The 18888-nt window shown below is 41.3% G+C and overlaps 1 protein-coding gene across 2 annotated transcripts; it reads right to left on the bottom strand.

The window, feature by feature from the left end:
* Window positions 1–982: 982 nt before the first annotated feature.
* Window positions 983–18297, bottom strand: pxylp1 (2-phosphoxylose phosphatase 1). 2 transcript variants are annotated; one of them, XM_029517946.1, is made up of 6 exons: window positions 18204–18297; window positions 15585–15731; window positions 9504–9692; window positions 8588–8714; window positions 3112–3251; window positions 983–2863 (listed from the first exon to the last, which is right to left on the bottom strand). In XM_029517946.1, exons 2-6 carry the CDS (start codon window positions 15664–15666, stop codon window positions 1836–1838), a joined length of 1566 nt encoding a protein of 521 aa, XP_029373806.1. In that variant the 5' UTR covers window positions 15667–15731; window positions 18204–18297; the 3' UTR covers window positions 983–1835. The 2 variants fall into 2 exon arrangements, with proteins under 2 accessions (XP_029373806.1, XP_029373807.1); XM_029517947.1 differs by lacking the exons at window positions 15585–15731; window positions 18204–18297 and adding an exon at window positions 11882–11935.
* Window positions 18298–18888: the final 591 nt, after the last annotated feature.

Below are 18888 nucleotides of genomic sequence, written 5' to 3'. Positions count from 1 at the left end.
ATTCCCAAACATCTGGCTGGATGTTCAGGAATTCAATACATGACAAAACAAAAAATTCCTGGACAGGCAGATTCCATTTCTTTGCTGTCTGCAGCATCAATTGCATACCCTATTATTCACCAGCAAATGGCCCTTTACCGCATGGACAAATACACCGTCCATATACTAAATGCAATTTACTCGACTCACTCTTGTTATTGCATTTTTCCAGTCAATAGTCTTGTGACTTCGATGATTCTGAGAGGGAGAAGGCAGGTTGAGCACGCCGAGGCACTTTTGAAAATGAGTTACACAATTGATATCTTGTCAGCATTATATTATGTCCTTAATGATGATGATGTATGACTTGTGCAGTGGTGGAGGAATAGGCACTCAAGGATTTTACTTTTATATGAATGTATTGACTTTATGCTCTGTCACTGTAGCACTGTCGACAAAGTGGATAACTGATGGAAGCAGGTGGCTCGACTGGGCTTCGGTGGGTTTTGTGGAACTAATGCACCATCTAGTGGTACTGAAAGAGAACAAGTCTTTTCTCTGCTAAATTACTTTTACAAAGTCACAGCGGTGGAAAATATGTAGTATTGGATTTAACTATTCTGTGTAAATATTATTTTTATGTAATCGAAATTTACTTTGTATTTCCTAATTCTATAGTTTCTTTAGTTTCGGTGGAGAAATTTCCTTTTTATACCAAAAAAAAACTCAACCTAATGCTGCTCAAACAAATAATAATCTAATTTCTGGCAAAATAACGTGTTACTTTAATTATATCCTTCACTTCTGCTTAAGTAAGTAACACCAGCATAGGATATAATCTTCCACCTATGCATACATGCAGCAGAAATAGCAGAGTTCAGAATTCATAATTAAATCTGTTGGCTTTCTGATAAGAACAAAAAGTATATAAAATGAACACATAAGTCACCTTTTTTTTTTTTTTTTTTTTTTTAAATATGCATGTAATTCAGTGATGGGATACCTCAGGTGTATCTAAATACAGTACTGAAATCACTTCTGAGCAAACTGATCATCACTGAAAAATACTGATCAATCTGGTAAAATTAAAACGAAGCATTTATTTTACTCGCTACGCACTTTACAGTATAAATGTCTATTCAGCACAAACATGAGATTACAGTAAAACATATTATCCTTCAAGCAAAAGTGGAACGTAGCCAGTGATATCACCAATTGGAAATTGATGTATTGTAATTGTAATTTAGAAAAAACATGTAGTCACATCATTTTCAAAGTACCATGGCCAAGTTTCATATATATCCATGTTAATAAGTGAAAGTAGAAACAGACCTTTTGCAATTAAAATGCAAAAATGTTGGTTGAATCAGTAAGATGGCCCAAATTAGCCAAGTGTGTTTTCGTTGAAAAGATTGTAATGCACAAAATATTTAATCCAGCATTGTGTTTCCAGCTTCAGTATTCCTGTTGGTTGTTCTTGCAGGCATTTTGGGAGTACTGGAATTTTACAATTCCACGCTATTATGGAATGTAGGAATAAAGTGGCTTAGTGCCGTACAACTCCCCTTCAGACGTTTATCTGACAGACATGCTTGAGTACAAATATTGAAAAGAGAATAAAAAGTTTGTTAGAAAGGTTAGAATGTGAAGACGTGATGAGGTTAATGAATACATTTGAAAATATGATGAATTTTAAGACACTATGAGCAGCATAAAAGTGCACCATCTTCAAAAGTGGAAAAGTGGGAAACTTAAAAAAAAAAAAAAAAAGAACAAGACAAAACAAAACAAAAGAACAGTAAACCATCTGCCCACTCATCCTTCCTCATTCACCCAGGTCTGCTTCGGTCCATCTGTCAACCGGGGCGTTTGTAGCAGGCCCCCTGGTAGGAAGTGGCATTGACAACACTGAACATGTCTCTCCTGACAAAAGACAGGAAGTTCTTAAGAGGGCAGAGAGGCTGGCTGGCACGGCGGTCGTGGGAGTGACAGAAGGTGGTGTGAAATGTCACGTCCTCGCCATTGTACAGCACCCTGATGAACAGTTCTCCATCTTTCGCTTTCGTCTTATCGCCTTGGCCGGCTCTCTTCTTCGGCTGCCCTTGTGCCGTCGGAGGACTCTTCCACAGTTCAAACACGACTCTCGCAGCAAAACGCGGGAACCTGGCCTCCTCCAATCCCAGGGCGCTCAGCAATGGAGCCATGGTGACGTCATGAGCCGAAGAGAGGGTGAAGACCTCCTCGCCACCGGCGCGTGGCTGACGACCGGCCTCGCTGCTCTTGGCAACGCGCTCCATCTTGGCGGCGGTGCGATTGAGGTAGGGGTACATGGCCAAGATGGCGTATTTATGGTAAAGCCCTGCCCTTCTCCGATCTACCTCATCATCCAATTGCTGTCGCCGGATCACGGCAAACTGCGCCATTGTCAGGCATCCGCCTGAGCCGCTGTCTTCCACGGGAACGCACGGGAAAGACAGGCCGTGGCACAGGTGGCACAGCAGGGAGTCTATAGGGTTCGCAGCTCTGAGCTGGCGGGTAAGCAGACCTAAGGTCCGCGCCATGTCGGCATAAGTCCTCTCTAGCTCCGTGTCTGCCACCCGGAGCCTATACTGCCTCTTTTGCTCCTCCTCCAGGTACCTGTTCCTGGCGGGACAGTCGCAGGCCGAGCCGCAGAACAGCGTGCTCCACTGGTGCCGCACGGTCAGCCTCGTCCAGTCAAAGTCTGGGAGGAAGCCGTACAAGAAGGCCAGTCCGCTTTGGAGGGTGCGGCTCTTACCTGTGGTTTCCACCCACAGCTGGCGCGGCGACCAATCCGCAGGGAGGAGATTGTGACGTTTGTATGCTTGGTGTAGGAGCTGCCCATTACGTAGGTGCTGCACCACACCTGGACAACATAAAAAAAAAAAAAAAAAAGAAAATAGATAAAAGGGAAGCTTGATTCTCAGATGGGACAAAAGGCCCCATTAAATGACAATTTAAGTTCCGATTCATTGTAGCACTGGTCAATTCTAGTCTGGTTGCAAAGAAATCCAAAGCAGACAGGACTCTAGACCGACCTTTAAAACAGGCAAACACAAATGTTCAGTTGTGTTTGATGACTGTGGAAGAAAAGTGCTGCATTTGCTGGCCTACCTGTCTGTGTGAGTTCTCCCATCTCACAGAGACTGTGGTTGGGCAGACGGGGGACAGAGCCCAGCGGTGACTCCCAGTGGCCAAGCCCTCCCTGACCCACATGACCGATGAAGGCGTTGAGCAGGGGGTGGGAAGGCCTCCTGTGGGTGGTGAGGCATGCCAGACAGGTAAGAGGGGCTTACCACAGGACTTTGTTTTAATGACACACTTAATTCATGCTGTTACAGCTGAGGCTTTGACGGTTTGTTGGAACAAGATCTGTCCCAGATAAAACCATTTACTTTAAAACCTTTTCCAATATTTTAAGAGGGAAAGGATAAAGTCACACATCGATGCTGCAGCTCCCTGTTCAACCATCTCGCAGTTCCTGCGGAGAGTCAGTATGTCTGACTATATGACAAAAAAATAATAATTTCATTTTGAGGAATGTGTGGAACAATAAAAAATAATAATTACAAATTCACAAAATTGTGAACTTTCGCTCTCAAAGCTTATTAAAAGTCTGTGCTGAGCAAGGAGTGAATTTATGGTTTAGATAACTCAAAGTTTACCAAAGACAATTAGGGAAATGCATCATTTATCAAGGAGGAAACATCTTCTGACTTCAGCTTTTCAAACATTTACATCTCCTGCTCTTTTGCATGATATTTAACCAATATTTAACTGGATCCTCGAGCTCTGGAGAGCTGGCTGGGAAAAAAAAAGTCACTTTGGCATCTGATTTTTTTTTTTTTTAAGATATTTAAAATATAAAATAAAAAAAATTATATATATATATGTAGATAGATAGAGGTCCATAAATTTGAATTTGCTTACTCATCTGTTTCAGTGGAAGTGATGTGACCCGGTATGAGATTTATTATACAATGATCCATATATCCATTACCTCAACTGCTCATCAAGGTTACAGGAGAGGCCAACATATATAAAGACAATTGGACATACCTACAGCCAATTTTGATTTAGCAGCATAGGAAAAACCTACAAACTCCACAGACAGACAGCAGGCCTGACGATTAAACACAGAACCTTCTTGCTGTGATATTTTAAACTCTACAAATTTCCTGACAATACACGGTGTGTTTAGTTTGTACCACCGTGTAAAGTCCACTCCCGGTCTACACCACCAGGTGTCCCTCCAACACTGCTGAGCTCCACCAGGGTTTAGTATGTGTGGGTGGGAATATGGGAGATGGAGATCTAAAAAGATGAAAGATTTTGTTGCCTTCAGACAAACACTAAAATACATATGAGCACAAACACAAACACAGACACAGACGTACACACACGTTGACGCACAGGGATGAGGGCAGCAAGAGGAGCAGTCGGGGATCTGATAGATTAAGAATGACTGAAGATTACAGTTTAATATAACAAATCTGCAGGAGATGCAGCTCAGCCTGCTGAGATTACAGGCGTGCGTGCACCAACACACACACACACACACACACACACACAGTTTCCATAGTGATAATGGACTAGTTCAAGAACATGCCATATAAAACACACCCTCTGTTTCAAACCCTAAATCTGAGAGAACAGTAACAGTAATCTACATTATGACAGCCTACATGCATGTTTTCTACTACATTATTATTTAAAATTTTAAACTAAATCATCAAAGCTCTGCTTCAAACATCTCATTTGAAAATACTAACCCAGATTTTGTGTTTTTAAGATCATCGTTTCCTTTTGTTGTCACACTGCATCAGCGTCTATCTCACTTGCTTCTCTCTGCATGATTGCACTGATATCCAGTTGTGTAACAATATACAGACCACAAGGCACATGAACACATTTGAGTGGGGAGTCATTGTGCCCACCAGAGCTCTTTTCTGCTCAGTCATCAACAAATCGGCTCACTGTCGGGAGTTTGGGACCATCTAGATTTAATTGGCTTCACTGGGAGACTGGATGTCAGCACACTGGGGACAATAGTGTGGACAAAGAGCCAGCCAGGCTGTCTATTGGGCTGATTGTTGCTAACCAGAGATTAAAGAGCCCAATTACATTAAGAGGGGATTATTATCACTGGATAGGATGGGGGGGAAGAGATTAGTGAGGAGTGAGAAAGGGATAGAGAGACGAGGGATGAGAGTTTGGATAAAATGGGGGGGTTGAGTAGAGGGAAAAGGAAATGCGATGGCGTGCTCTGAAATGAGGGGAGGAAACTAGCCAGAAATTAAAGTAAATAGAGTGGTCGTTAAAGGAAGAGTTAAACCTCATCAGGCTGAACTGGTTGAAGAAGAGGAAAGACAGAGGGGATGTGCCCAGCTGGAGTGAGCTCAGTTAACCGCAGACGGAGACAGTCGGTCGGCAAGCTGATGCCAGCACACAAGTACACACAAGTACACACACACACACGACTGAGCTCTCTGTATGCATCCAGCCCAGGGCATATGCTCGTTGAGATCCCTGTAATTACACACTGCTCTAAATAAAAACATAAGTACCTACGTTATTACTAGGACACAGAATTACGAAATAGGCTTTTAATGTTCCATCTGCCTGCAAAACAAACAGCACACATCCCTTTTTGCTGAACCCAGCTGCCTCACCACAGTGTCTCTGCATCAAGCATTCGAAGCTTTCAGACTCTCTGGCAGTAAAAAGTGTTTGTCAGTTATCTTGTGTTTGACCTCACTGATGCGCTGCCTAAAAAAAAAAAAAAGGCAGACGCACCAAAACGGAAACGTTTCAGGAATTACTGAGTGGACTGTAACTGCTTAAAGACCAGTAAGAGCTCAATAATATCATTGACATATTAATTTGTCCTCTATCTTACTAAATCAATCACATTCCCATCAGACTCTGAAACCCACTGCGGTTAATGGCAAACATTAGCATGCTAACATGCTAAACTGGGACTTTCTATTGTACCAACATAGGTTTCAGATTAAATTAATTCAGATATAAACTACTCAAATACTGAGAGCTGAGCTGAACCCCCGGCTGCGGTGGAAGCACGTGTCGTTGCAGCTTGGCTGGATGAGGTACATTTAAAGCAAACTGACCCCGGCCTGTGAAAAAAAGGCTTCAACATGGTAAACATCAGCATGTTAGCTGTTGACTGAAAACACTGGTGGTGACACTTAGTCTTGGTATTGTTTATCGATGCTGGCAGCTCCATCAGCTCAACTTCCGTAATGAAAGGATTAAGGTCTTCCACTCTCATAACAGTTATCATTATACAGACTGTTGTATTTATGTCTTACTTCTGGCTTTTCATGCCATAATGACAATTAAAAATCAAGTCTGTTGGACATACAAACAACTAATATTTTCTGGATGAAGTTTTGTTATATTGCCATTTGAAAGAGCATTTGTGGATTTGTGGAGCGTTTTTATTCTACTACACATACACAATATATTGTATTCTGAAGCTGAGTAACACAACCAGAAGATACAATGGCTGACTTCAACATTCCCTTGAAATACTTGCTTTATTACTTTGATGCACACACACAAATGAAGCTGCCTGATATTCGAACATCCCAACCTCCACCATAAGAGGCTTGAATCCATGATGACCTGCTTTTCAGCTCGAGTTGAAAGATCAAGGGTATAGAAAATATCTAATAATCCAATGTACATGGCAGATCAACTGCATCACATCAATCTGAAATACAGCTCAGAGCTCTGTGTGCCAGGTCTTCGGATTACACCATACCCATTCTGTCCAGATGTGCAAAGCTAATGTGGCTGCAGTGAATTCATTACCTAAATATGAAATCAGGAACACAAAAGGGGGATTTATTGACCCAAGAAGACTTGGGTGAATGCATCAAAAATTTTCTGGCTATAATATATATCAAATGTTATGTATCCAAATGTACAAATATTTTATTTATATGTCAAAATAGAAACTGTTCAAATGTTGCTCTTCCCAAACTGAAGTTCAAAAGGAGGCCAGATTTTCATAAATTCCTATCAGGAACTCTCAAGAGCCTCAAAAGTTTAGCAGAGCCAAAGTGAAGAGAAAACAGAGAAAAAAAAATAATGAATATGAGTGAATGTGCAAAATTTGATACCATTATTAATTTGCGCATGTGTATATTTTTCCACCCACATTTCTGCCTGAAGGTTTTTGCTTTGCCAGAGCTGCACAGCGAGGATGTAGTGGAAATCTTCAGCTCCCTTTCAACAGACCACACACAAATGATACACAACTGATACACAAATGTGTTTGTGTATCAGTTTGCACCAAAAGCTTGAGGACCACATGTAGCCAAATAAATGAACCTGCTATCGCTAACACACACAATAACACTCTACTATGAGAGGAAGAAAACAGAGGAACGGTGACTGACAAGAGGAAGAAGGACGTGGGAAACAAAGGAAAAAGGGACCCCACCCCAAAAAAAAAAAAAAAAGTGAAAAAGGAAAGCGTAAGTCTTGCTATTTTTTTGTAAAAAAAGAAATAATAATTACTTTCTTTTGTAAGCCTCACAAATACCACAGTAATTGGTACCTCACTCTCTCTGTTGACTTTCCAGCCCGTCTCCTTGTTAGGAATTAAACTGAAGTAGCTGAGACTTAGCTTCAATTCAAGAGGAATGTAGTGCCTTTTACTCTGACCTGGTGTAATTAAAGCTGGAGGTATTCAGCTCAAGATAACTTGAGCCATCAAATTGTTTTTGTTTGCAGTTGCGGTATTTGTAATTTTAATTAAGTGAAGCACAATGGGCAAAGCAGCCATAACACATTCCAATGTAACACAACAGCACTGCCTCAGGCTGTGTTGATCTACGTCCACACTGCTTTCATAGAGTCCATCCTCAACCCATCTAGTTGGTACAGTGGAAGATATTCAGAGGCTGCAGAGCATCATTCGTTCAGTTGTACTGACAGTGGACCTGCCTATTTGACTTCCTGCTGCCACCAACTGTTGGGCATGGAATAGCATTCATGCCCAAAACGACAGATGAGTGACAGAACAGGGGCACTTCAGGGGGCCAATTAGATTTTTAAGCATTTAACCAAAAACATAATAAAACAATGAAACATACGCTCTGCAACTGTGGCGGAAATATCAAATCCACTGTAAACTTTTTAATTTTACAGGGGCGTGCATTGCTGAGCCCCTCTGAACATTTTCCCAACAGAAAAAAAGTTTATGTAAAATGTCAGCCAGTTCCATGTTATTCCATGTTTGTAATAAATTCTGTTTTTTATGTCTAATTCTGTGATTGTGGATTTTATAGGTCCCGAGTGTTGACTAGTCCGGAACAATTTGCATTTCTGTTAGAATTCTTTCATTCTTTTATATCTCTGCCGCTTCAATGATAATGATAATGATAATAATAATAATAATAATAATAATAATATCCACAACATCCCCACATTCAACATTTTCATACCTTCATGAAATTTGAATGATGGGAGACAACAGGTAAGAACTGCTTTGACAACTGCAGATAATTTGATACCACATTTAGCACCTTAATTATCTTTGCCTTAGGAAACGTGTATGTACCTGCTGGTGGACAGGGTGCAGTCGATGGGGGGTCGTTTGGTCTTGGGGATGGAGTAGAGGGGGTAACGGTCTCCGTGGCGAATCATCACCTGGACGGAGAGCAGCTTGTAGTCAGCAGGACTATGACCTGTCGTAGGAGACTTTCATCAGCTTCCATGTAAATGTCCACATAAGAGACTGGACACTGTATGACGGTGCTGAGTGGTTGGGAAACATTAAACAATAACTCTTTGACCTCTCTCTCTGTCAGTTAGAGGGTACATGATAAAGAAGAGGTGTCTAATGCTGATTCAGGATATTTTATGGAGCACAAAACACTGTGATATTTATCTTTCTTTCATAAAACCACAATCCTCTGTATGAATGGCTGACTTACATATTATTTATAATATCTTTGTCATCTAGATTTTAAGACAGCAGTGAGATTACTTAAGAACTTTATGATGGTTAAATATACAGAAATTTGCACAATTGATAAAAATTCATTGTTGTGTTTTTTTTTGTAGCCTGCCTCTTAAAACTAATAACCAATATTTAAGAAGGAGGGGAAAAAATAAATATATTTATGTATATCTTCTTAGCACAGCGAGCATGGTGCAGCAATATGGATGATGCAATCTAGAGGAAATGACTTTCGCACAATTAACATATCCCCCGAGTCCTGACACACTAAATCTGAAATTATTACTAAATTAAGTATATTACCACTGTCCATCAAATTGGGTGTTTCCAGCAGAGGGAGAACTGGTTTAATTTACTTTTAATTCTATGTAATAATGCTGCTACGAGACTTGGCGCAGCTGAATTGGAAAAAAAACAATTAAGCAAGCTCACTGGGTATTTCTGCTCTGAGATCAGTTGAGATTTAAGCCTTTCTGAAATAGAAAGATGTTCAGCGTTGGTGTGTAGGTCTCACCTTCCCAGGCTTGTTCAGTGCGGTTTGGAGTGTTGCAGTAGCCATAGGCCTCAGATATGGGGTTGGGCTCCTGGGTGTGAGGCACCGGGAACACTCTCTTTCTGCTTTTTCCCACAGCCACCACAAGGCTTCCATCTACAGCCTGGAAGGGTCGCTCGTCCACAATGGGAGTAGTGGGAATCAGGTTCACTGTAGAAAAAGAAAGTGGAGGTATTCAGGTTATGGAAGTGGATAAATAAAACAAGATTGTGATTTATGAAGGATGGTGGACTTGTTTGTCTGTGTTAGTGCTGACCAAAACAAATTTTTACTGTATAAAAACACAGCCAGATCACTATCATCAAGGTAAGAGGGAGGAAGAGCCAAGAAAATTCATCCAGTGTTACCTGACAGGCCCGCTGGCACTTCAAGTCCACAGCTACACTGATATCTGTGAGACTATGGAAAAGTTATATACCAATGATAGCTGCTAACATGCTCACAACAACAAAGAGAACTTTTCAGAAATAGTTGAAAAAGGAAATGGTGGCCAGAGAGATAAAGACATCTTCTGAAGTCACTGAAAGAGGTCAAAATTATTTGGAAACCAATCCAGTCCATACAATACCTATACCTAAGATATTTCAACTAACAGCGTGAATGGACAACAGAACAGCACTGCTAAAGGCTAAAAAGTCTGGTAATTAGTATTATTATTATTCCACAATGTAAATGTCCTTCAAAGACTGACAGGCAATAATTTAAAAGGCAGAGGAGGGAAAGTAAGAGTAAGCCGACTGATGGAGCAGGAACAGGGTGCCTGAAATTAAACCATTGCAAACAGTAGTTCATCTCCATGTCAACAGCTCTATATCCCTAAACCCCTCGCTGTTACCAGTGGGTTGCCTGGACACCGCTGACCTGTGACCTCCGGGAGAGACGGTTCAATAAGAGCAGAGATGTGGTGGGAACTGGAAAGCCCATTCACCAATATCCCGCTCCGGAGAAAAAGAAGTTGAACCCATATGCCCCTCTGGCAAGACAGATATCCTGATCCTACAAACACACACATTCACAGGCCAGACTGCCTGTTTCATCATAAAACACAAAGCTCGTGGTTCCACTGCTTTAACAATCCTCAAACTTGTATCATCGCCTCTGAATGTGATAGTATTGTTTGTACAGTGCTGTACACAATTTCTTCCTGCAATCGCAATCACACTCACGCTTTTCCACTTCCCCTCCACTCAAGCTGGGCTCAGAAAGTCCAGACAAGTAAATAAATATATAATAAGTAAATATCCAGTTATATTTGTTCTCAACATCATGATTTGTTTTGTTTTGTTTTTTTGCATCATCTCAAGAGAATTTATGATTTATGAGAATGATGCTGACATAACAGAAGGTTTGGCTTGTATGCCAACATTCAAATAAAGATTTTATAGATATATAAATTAAGATTTATTTATCAAACTAAAAGGCTAAATTTGACCAGTTTCTGCTTCTCTAATATGACTTTATTTTCTTGGTTTTATAGATTGAGCTTAAACGTCCACTGGCGATTCTGTTCTCAATGAGGAGACTAAAAGCTTCAGCTGACAAACATCAGATCTCTGGAGCTTTGGAGCGTTACCAGCTGTTTATCTCAGTGGCCCTACATGGAAATTTCCTTTCACTGGTTTGGAATTAGGGTGGAAAAATTGAACTGTGACATAATGTATATACATAATAGTCAGTGTTTTAGTTGTATTAGTTGTATTTAGTTTATATTCTAGTAAATTGACTTTCTATCTATTCTATCTGTTATTTTATGGCTTTCTTAGCTACAAACAACTACTGACCATCAACTAATGATGTAAATTATTATTGCTTAAGCCTGAAAACAGCAATCCCCTTTCTTTGCAACAGGCATCACAAACACTTACATAGAGTTACAAAATGTAGTTGGGTACTACATGGGAAAAAGTATTTTGATGACTTTTCTGTTAACAGCTGTGAGAAAAATGCTCTGGGTAAACTATAAAACAGCTGTCTCTCTGAGACAGGCTACTTTCTGCAGTCATCTCACCTCTCTTCAGGAGTAAGATATTATTATATGACTAGATCTCATTGGCTCGCAAGAGCTGTCAAAGCAGTTAGTAGTAATGTAATTATCTCATAAATGGCAGTTAAATACTAGGCAAAAACATTGGATGTTTGAGTCAGAGAACTTTAAAAGATCCAGTGCTCAAGTACATTATGCTAACTTTAAGTATTATTTAGCTCTGAGACCAAGCTAGAGCAGCATGGAAAGATGTATTTCAGATTAAACAGGTGGTTAGTCCACATAAAGATCAATAGTAAAGGTCGTCATTCAAAGAGATAAGATTTTCTATATGAATATTTCTGCAAAAACTCACCGCTGATGAGGAGGCAAAGAAGGTGTGCGGACACAGCAGAGGCCATTTTGACAACAGTCCGGTAGCCTGAGGTCCAGTCACAGACACTGGAGAACATTCACTGCCGCAACCTGCGCCTGCCTGCCCCCCCACATGCTCTGTGCTCCATACACTGCCACCCCCCTCTCCACACACACGTCTGCCTGAACTAACCAAACTTTTGCAGGCCAGCTCAGTCACAGTCATCTGCACAATGGGGCTTTTGTAGCTGGCTGCCCAACACAACCAAGTGCATACACAGCTATGGCACACAGAGTGTACTGTAGCGCATGCACACACGCGCACGCAACAAAATTCATACACCCACACTAAATGTGGCTGAGGAAATAGGAATTCAAGACTTTGAATGTGTTTCCAACTTTCCATCCACCTACATGGGATCTTGCAAATCCAGCAGGAGGCTGCCTGAGGGCTCTTTCAACCAAGTGGACAACTCACTTTAAAAAATGAATAAACGTCACAAATCTCTTCCAAAATTAAAGCTTTTACACACATTGATGCACCTTTTCTCACAGATACAGAGCTGAACATAGGCCATCCTGTTAAATATTCCACATCTGTGCTAGAGTGAACACATTATTATGCACACACACTCAAAGTTTGGGTTCTAACTCAAGGTTAAGAGGGTGTTCTGCCTCGAAATTGAATACAAACAAATTTGTGTCAGCCATTTCACCACAGCGATTATGGTTTGAAGAGCTACTCACAGAATGTGGTTTTCCCTGAAATTACTGAGGAGTGTCCCCACTTACAGCCCCTGACTCCATCCCTTGTGTACCACACTGTGGCGACCAAAGATCCAGTGAAAGAACTCTAAAAACATTTGACACAGGCCATGAACTGTGTGGGTGTCGATGGACATGGTTGCTTGCTCTCACACTGTGACTTTTTATCAAATGCAAACACACTAATTTTATCTCAGTCATAGGGAACTAATCAAAAACAAAACTGGAACTGGAAAAGCTGCTGGCTTTATGCACAATCTGCATGGACACAAATGATCCCTGATCCCTTCCCAATGTTCATTTGAGTCCTGTGATGTCTGCTCGAGAAGAAAAGCAATCTAATAAGCTCAAGCCCAGTTTTATGTTATGTTGTCTCATTTTCATATTGACCAATCACAACCAATATATACGTGTATTGTTGTGGTTTGTGCAAACTCTATGATTTTGCAAAATACAACACATTGTTGTCCCACAAGCAACTACGCAGCCCCAAATGCAAAGAGACACAAACTAGACGGATTCATACACACGAGAAGTTTTTTTTTTTTTCTTGGAAATATGAGTTCATATTTTCCATCTTCCGTGTGGTCCGTGCAATCCACAGGTGTGACACACACTGGGATTAGATCAGATAATATCAGACAATGCTAGTTTTTACAGGAAACTGTAAGCAAAACACAATATCTAAATTTTCAAAGTGGGATACAGCCAGAGAAATTACGCATTAAGTCAAAAACCAGTGTCCCAATGTGTTACCATTGAGTGTGCTCACTGCAAGAATTAAGAATGGGAAGAATGTGGAGAGAGGAATTTTTTAAGTGCCTGGGGGTTTGTGTAATTTACAGCTTATGGTTCATGATTTGGGAAGTTAGAAAACAACTATTCACTGCTGCAAGACAGCTTGAAATACCTTTTATTTTCAGCATATCATGTGTATGTACAGGCCTTAAGTGTTAACTCGAGTCTGTCTTCCCCATCAAACACACCAAATCTCATGAGTTTCATTTTATTTCTTTTTATCAAAATGCTTGAACTCTGCTCATTCCTCACAGGCAGCCTACCTTTCTTCTTCTACTTTCATATCCTCTCATAATATTCCCCTCTCACGGATCTACAGACTGTCCTGCAGCACTTAACTCCCATCGTGTTCTGCCTCACCTTTCCCTCCACTACTGTTAACATGGCAAAAATAGTTCGCCTTCTCTGCCTTTCAGCCGCTTGAATTCCCACCGCTGCGTCCATCCTCGTCGAGCTCTGTCCTCCATTTCCTCTGACGGTCCCCCATGTGTCAATCAGCACTGCGACTGTACCTTTTGTGGCCAACCTTGTTTTAGTTTGATGCTGCCTGGAGCCAGAGAAAGACATTTAGTCTGCCACTGACCATCATCCATCACAAAGTTTCTCATTGAAATGTTCAACAAAACTACAACAAACATTTCAATGTGCTTTTTCTAAAGAGCAAAAGGGAGGGAGGGGTGAGAGAGAAGACCAGAATAGACTGCAGGATAACGGCATAAAATGATTTAAGAGTGAGCAATAGCAGAAAAGTCGAACAAAAACAGAGGTTGACAATCTATTAAACATGAGGAGATATCCCTTACGCTTTTATCCCATGCTTCTCCTGGATAATGGCTCAAATCCTTCTCTTTGTGTGATGAATAAATGATGACAGCAGCTTTACTCCAAGAGTACAGCTGATCAAAAAATTAAGAAGTCAGAGCTCCCATAAGAAACGCTGTACTTATAAATAAGAAACCACCTACTCAAGTTCATTTCCAAAAGAAAAGAGAAGAGAACATGAAATTTCAGACAGGCATACATACAAACACCTAGATCTGTGTAGAACTACACAGGGAGGGGTTTCACACAACCTGGCATCCTTTGAAGCCTCTTTACAAAAGAAGATTGCAGAGTGGGAGATGAGGATGGGTTTGATAGTGAGGCATTAATAATAATTTACACAACAGGCTCCTCTTACACACTTGTCATGTACATGGTCATTACCCAGGTGACGAGGAGGGAGGGGGCCACTGCTGGAGAGGCGTGCGAAGTGTGTACTTGGGGGCACCAGAGTGCAAACCCTAGATAAGTAAAATTAACAGCCCACTTGCTTCTTGTATTCTGATCTTGCCTTGGCAACATATGAAGAGAGATGAAGTGGGGGTGAAAGCTTTTAGCATCCCAATGATGCACATATAAGGCAACAGTTTCTTGTAAAACAATTAAAATAAAAAAATTGAGCTGAAGAAGGACAGCTTGAGAAATTCTGGCACAGACATGGTCCAAAATACCAGCTCGCCGAATTCCACTGTAATCCTGTGCATGCGTGTGTGTGTGTGTAAGCTTGATTTATGTGAGTCTAATCCTATAAGTTTGATCAGACAAGCCTGGAATGACTAAAAACAATTGCACTGAATTGGTTCTTTTTTTCTTGGGGTGCGGGTGTTATAGCACAAAGTAGTTTAATATTACATATTTTTACATTGAAATACGAATTTCCATTTGTACTGCATGAGCCGCCTGGCTCATCAGCCAGAGGTTTTCCCTATCGAGGCTTGCAAATTACATCCAGTGCCAGAGAGGCCGTCTCTTTTTACCGAGAGGTGGTTTCCTTCCAGTCACCGCAGCTGCCAGAGACAAACTGTCTAGACAATACCTACAGGAGGTGCTGAACAATGCGTTAATGGGGGAGTAGACAACTCTGCACACCTTGGAATCTCACAGCATGTATGAGAGAGTTGAAACTGACTCAGGGGGGATTTTACAGCGTCTAACATCCCTCTGTTGGTGCTGGGTATTTATAGGAAGCCTATAGGGGATTCTGCTTTGTTCTGATATGAATGGAGTCTCTGAGATGGAAAAAAAAAAAAAAAAAAAATCAATGGGGGGAAATGCATGTATGTATATGAACACACATGCTAACATAACAGGGCACTTACAGAACTGAAGGCTCAGACTGATGATGGCCAGCGCCGCTCCGCCCACCACCACCAGGAGGAGGAAGCGGTTGCGAGCCAACATGTTGTCACGTGATTGGTCCACGATCCGGTTCGTCAGCCATCCAGACCACGGCCCATCCCAGCTGCCTGGAGACAAAGAGGTAATTGACGTTTTTAGTTATTGTGAAAGCAGATAAAAATAAACTATTTGGGAATGGAGCAGTTGGCTTTCGTCTCATTTAAAGGGACATGATTAATTGAGATTATTGATTATGAAAGCACACAATGGTCACAGCCTTTGCTCCAACACAGGGGTCGTCAAAGTCTGAAAATTGAAGTTTGTTTGCTCAGATTTTATTTTTTAATAAGTCCATTACAGCAGTCTTTCCTCTTTTCCCCCCTGAATGTGGTGACGAGCACTGTCCTTATTACCCCATTCTGTATCTTTGGCTCAACATCTGTTCTGCAGTCGGAGAAAACAAAAAAAAATAACGCAATCAAATCTAACAAGAAAAGGGATCAGTGGGAAAATCTGAGCCATTAGATTACACTGCACAGGCAATTCTGCCTGGAAACCTGATTTCTGCAATTCCTAATAAAGTTCAGACATTTATAGAGATGCACTAATGTAATCAGTTGGATACATATTGGCACCAGTAATGCTGTATAAAGCAGGAGAGGTGTACGAGTCTGAGACAGCCAGTCCATATTAAATGCAGCAGTAACTGCACTAAAGCTACAGCCTCTTCTATCATAAATCCATTTTAATGTGACGTATTAGGCCTCCACAGAAAAATGAATGTGTGACATTTTGCTATTATCACAAAAATACATCCCCTATAGATTTTTTCAACAGGGATATTTTAGGCACTTCTTTAAACTCTGCATATGTACAGAAAACAATCCCTCATGTTTAACAATGCATGATAAAAACGAGTGACTCAGCAAATGACAACTGAAACAGTTGCTTTAGTGTTTGTTTTAGTCAGAGGGGGAAAAAATTGAAATAGAGAAAAAGTGAAATGGTGAAAGCATCGCAAGTCTAGAAGGCAGCATGATGGTGTCACTGCATCCAGGATTCTGAAAGAGATCCGAATGCGCCTTCAATCTTCCCTCAGGTAGATTCTGGCTATTATAATCTGATATTCAACACATTTCATGATCCATTCATATACTCGTGGCTCATCTCTCCCAATGCACTGCCAACAGAAGTTACTCTCCCATAATAACTTCCAAGAAACCCAGTGACCTCGCTGAAAGTTTCAGGTTTTTGTGGCCATATTGCTTGAGTGTACGAGGTCAGGGGAATAAAACATATTAAATATTTCTGGTTGAGCAAAACCCCATGAAGTGCAGAGAAAAGTGTGGTGCAAACCTTATCGTTACCATCTGTTCCAACTACCCAAGGAGTGTGAGAAAAATCACAAACCAGTTCACGGATGCATCACCCTGAGACAGCTCGTGTTCTTTAAAGTCTCCTACACCGGAAAGGTGAAGGTGTGCTCTGATATTATAACGTCAAATGCTTTTGAAAGGACTAATGATTAAAATGTAAAGGCAACCCAAAAGGAGAATAACCTACAAAGTGAATGCTATCATAATTCTGAAAATGTGCAATCAAACAGGACGGTCTGCAGCAAAGAGCACCAAAGGGTTGACGACTGAAGCAGAAAGCTGAGGAAGAACTAAATAACACTGCAATAAGTACAGCCCTGCACGATGCACCCTACCATTAAGCTGTCTAAAAACAGTTCGAGCCCACGTCTGACTGTGGGATCCGCCAAAAAGACGCTCCAGGCAGCCAACCTCACTAACCTGTAGCTTCAGGACGCGTCGCACCAAACTCCGCTCGAAATGTGGAGAATTTAAAGTTTGTGCCGCTCCTCCTGTCAAGTGTAAATCAATCAAAATGACGATTAAGTCTACTATAAGCAAACCAGCCACCGATTAATCCGGCATATATGTTACGGAACAGAGCCGGTTTCTTTAAATGAAATGCCGCCTTAAATCCTCACCTGTCGCTCCGGTCGTGTCGCCCCTTCACGGCGGCTCATTCAATTAAAAAAGTCTCTTTTTGACTGACTTAAAATCCACTTTGCGTTTTTATTTAAACGCCGAATTCAGCAGCGAGCCACGACGAGTCTCAAACAGGCCAGAAGCCCTCAGGAACTCGTACCTGCGTCGGCCGGGAAGCCAAGAGGGTTTAAATGGGTTGAATTTTTAACCCACCGTCTTGAACTCACCGGAGGAAAAAAAAACGGCTTAGTTAACTAGTTAGCTAACGGTTAGCTAGCCGCTTTAAGTGCACCGATCTCGGCCAGAACATCTCACTAAACCCCGCTGTAAAAACACACTTTACGCCTCTCTTTGTGTATCATTGTGAGGTTTAGACTCCGGGCTTCGCGTTGTCGGCACTTTGTCGGTCGGGACGAAGTTATTTTGTGTGTTGAGGTTGTCGTTTTGTTTGTTTGTTTTTGTATGTGTGAAAAACGAAAATGTCACATCAACAGCAGCCCTCGATGGACCGCTCTAAAATGGACAAAACAGACAGCAAAGGCAGGCTTAAATCCTCCATGAAGGACTCTTGTTGGGTGTTGTGGGGGGTTTTTTTTTCCTTACCCTGCGGGCTCCCGGTCTCTCAGAGTCCCGGACGGACGGACGGACCCGGGACAGACACTTGAATCCGCCGCTCCGCTCACTCCGGCTCATCGGACTGCAGGTCTGCGGAGACCGGCGTCAAGTTACCCGCCACACCGGAGCGCCACTTCCTGCTGCAGCCCTACAAAATAAAAAAAGTGTGTGTAGTCCTTCCGGAGTAACATAAAATAAAACGAAACAAAAAATATTTCTTTATTTCTCTAACAGTGGGGAAATTTGCACGCTGCTATTGGCAACTTATTTCTGTCCACTATAGTGTACATCAGTGTTTGGTTATTTCCTTTAATACTTTTGGACGCACACAGTTTTGCAGAGATCTCCTCAGTGATGTCTTGTTGTCCCCTGCAGTGCATGTGTTATATGATTTTACTAAAGTTAAGTTTGAAAAATGTTGTCTTTTCTTTGAAATGTGTTCTTTATCACCCCCCCACACTTAAAGTGTCCCCAAAAAGTGAAAAAGTCATGTTCAAGTAAGCCTTGTGAGTGAGAACATACAAAAATACAAAAATTTAAGGTACATTGGTACATTACTTTTTTTGTACATTTGAAGGTACAAAAAAAGGGTGCAAATTGCAAATGCAAATAATAATAATAATAATAATAATAATAATAATATAAAAGCATTTTACTATTTAGTGAGTTTCTT

Source organism: Echeneis naucrates, chromosome 13 (assembly GCF_900963305.1).
Source record: "Echeneis naucrates chromosome 13, fEcheNa1.1, whole genome shotgun sequence".
NCBI lineage: Eukaryota > Metazoa > Chordata > Actinopteri > Carangiformes > Echeneidae > Echeneis > Echeneis naucrates.
The sequence above is the reverse complement of the archived record's forward strand: the minus strand, read 5'-3'. Positions and strand labels throughout refer to the sequence as shown.

What these genes read in the sequence shown, in the direction of transcription:
- pxylp1 (XM_029517946.1), bottom strand. Translation starts at nt 15,666, where the DNA reads ATGTTGGCTCGCAACCGCTTCCTCCTCCTGGTGGTGGTGGGCGGAGCG. An exon ending in TGCACCCTGTCCACCAGCAG is followed by an intron (nt 3,252 to 8,587) that starts GTACATACACGT and finishes CACCACCCACAG; the next exon opens with GAGGCCTTCCCACCCCCTGC. An exon ending in GGGAGAACTCACACAGACAG is followed by an intron (nt 2,864 to 3,111) that starts GTAGGCCAGCAA and finishes TATGTTGTCCAG; the next exon opens with GTGTGGTGCAGCACCTACGT.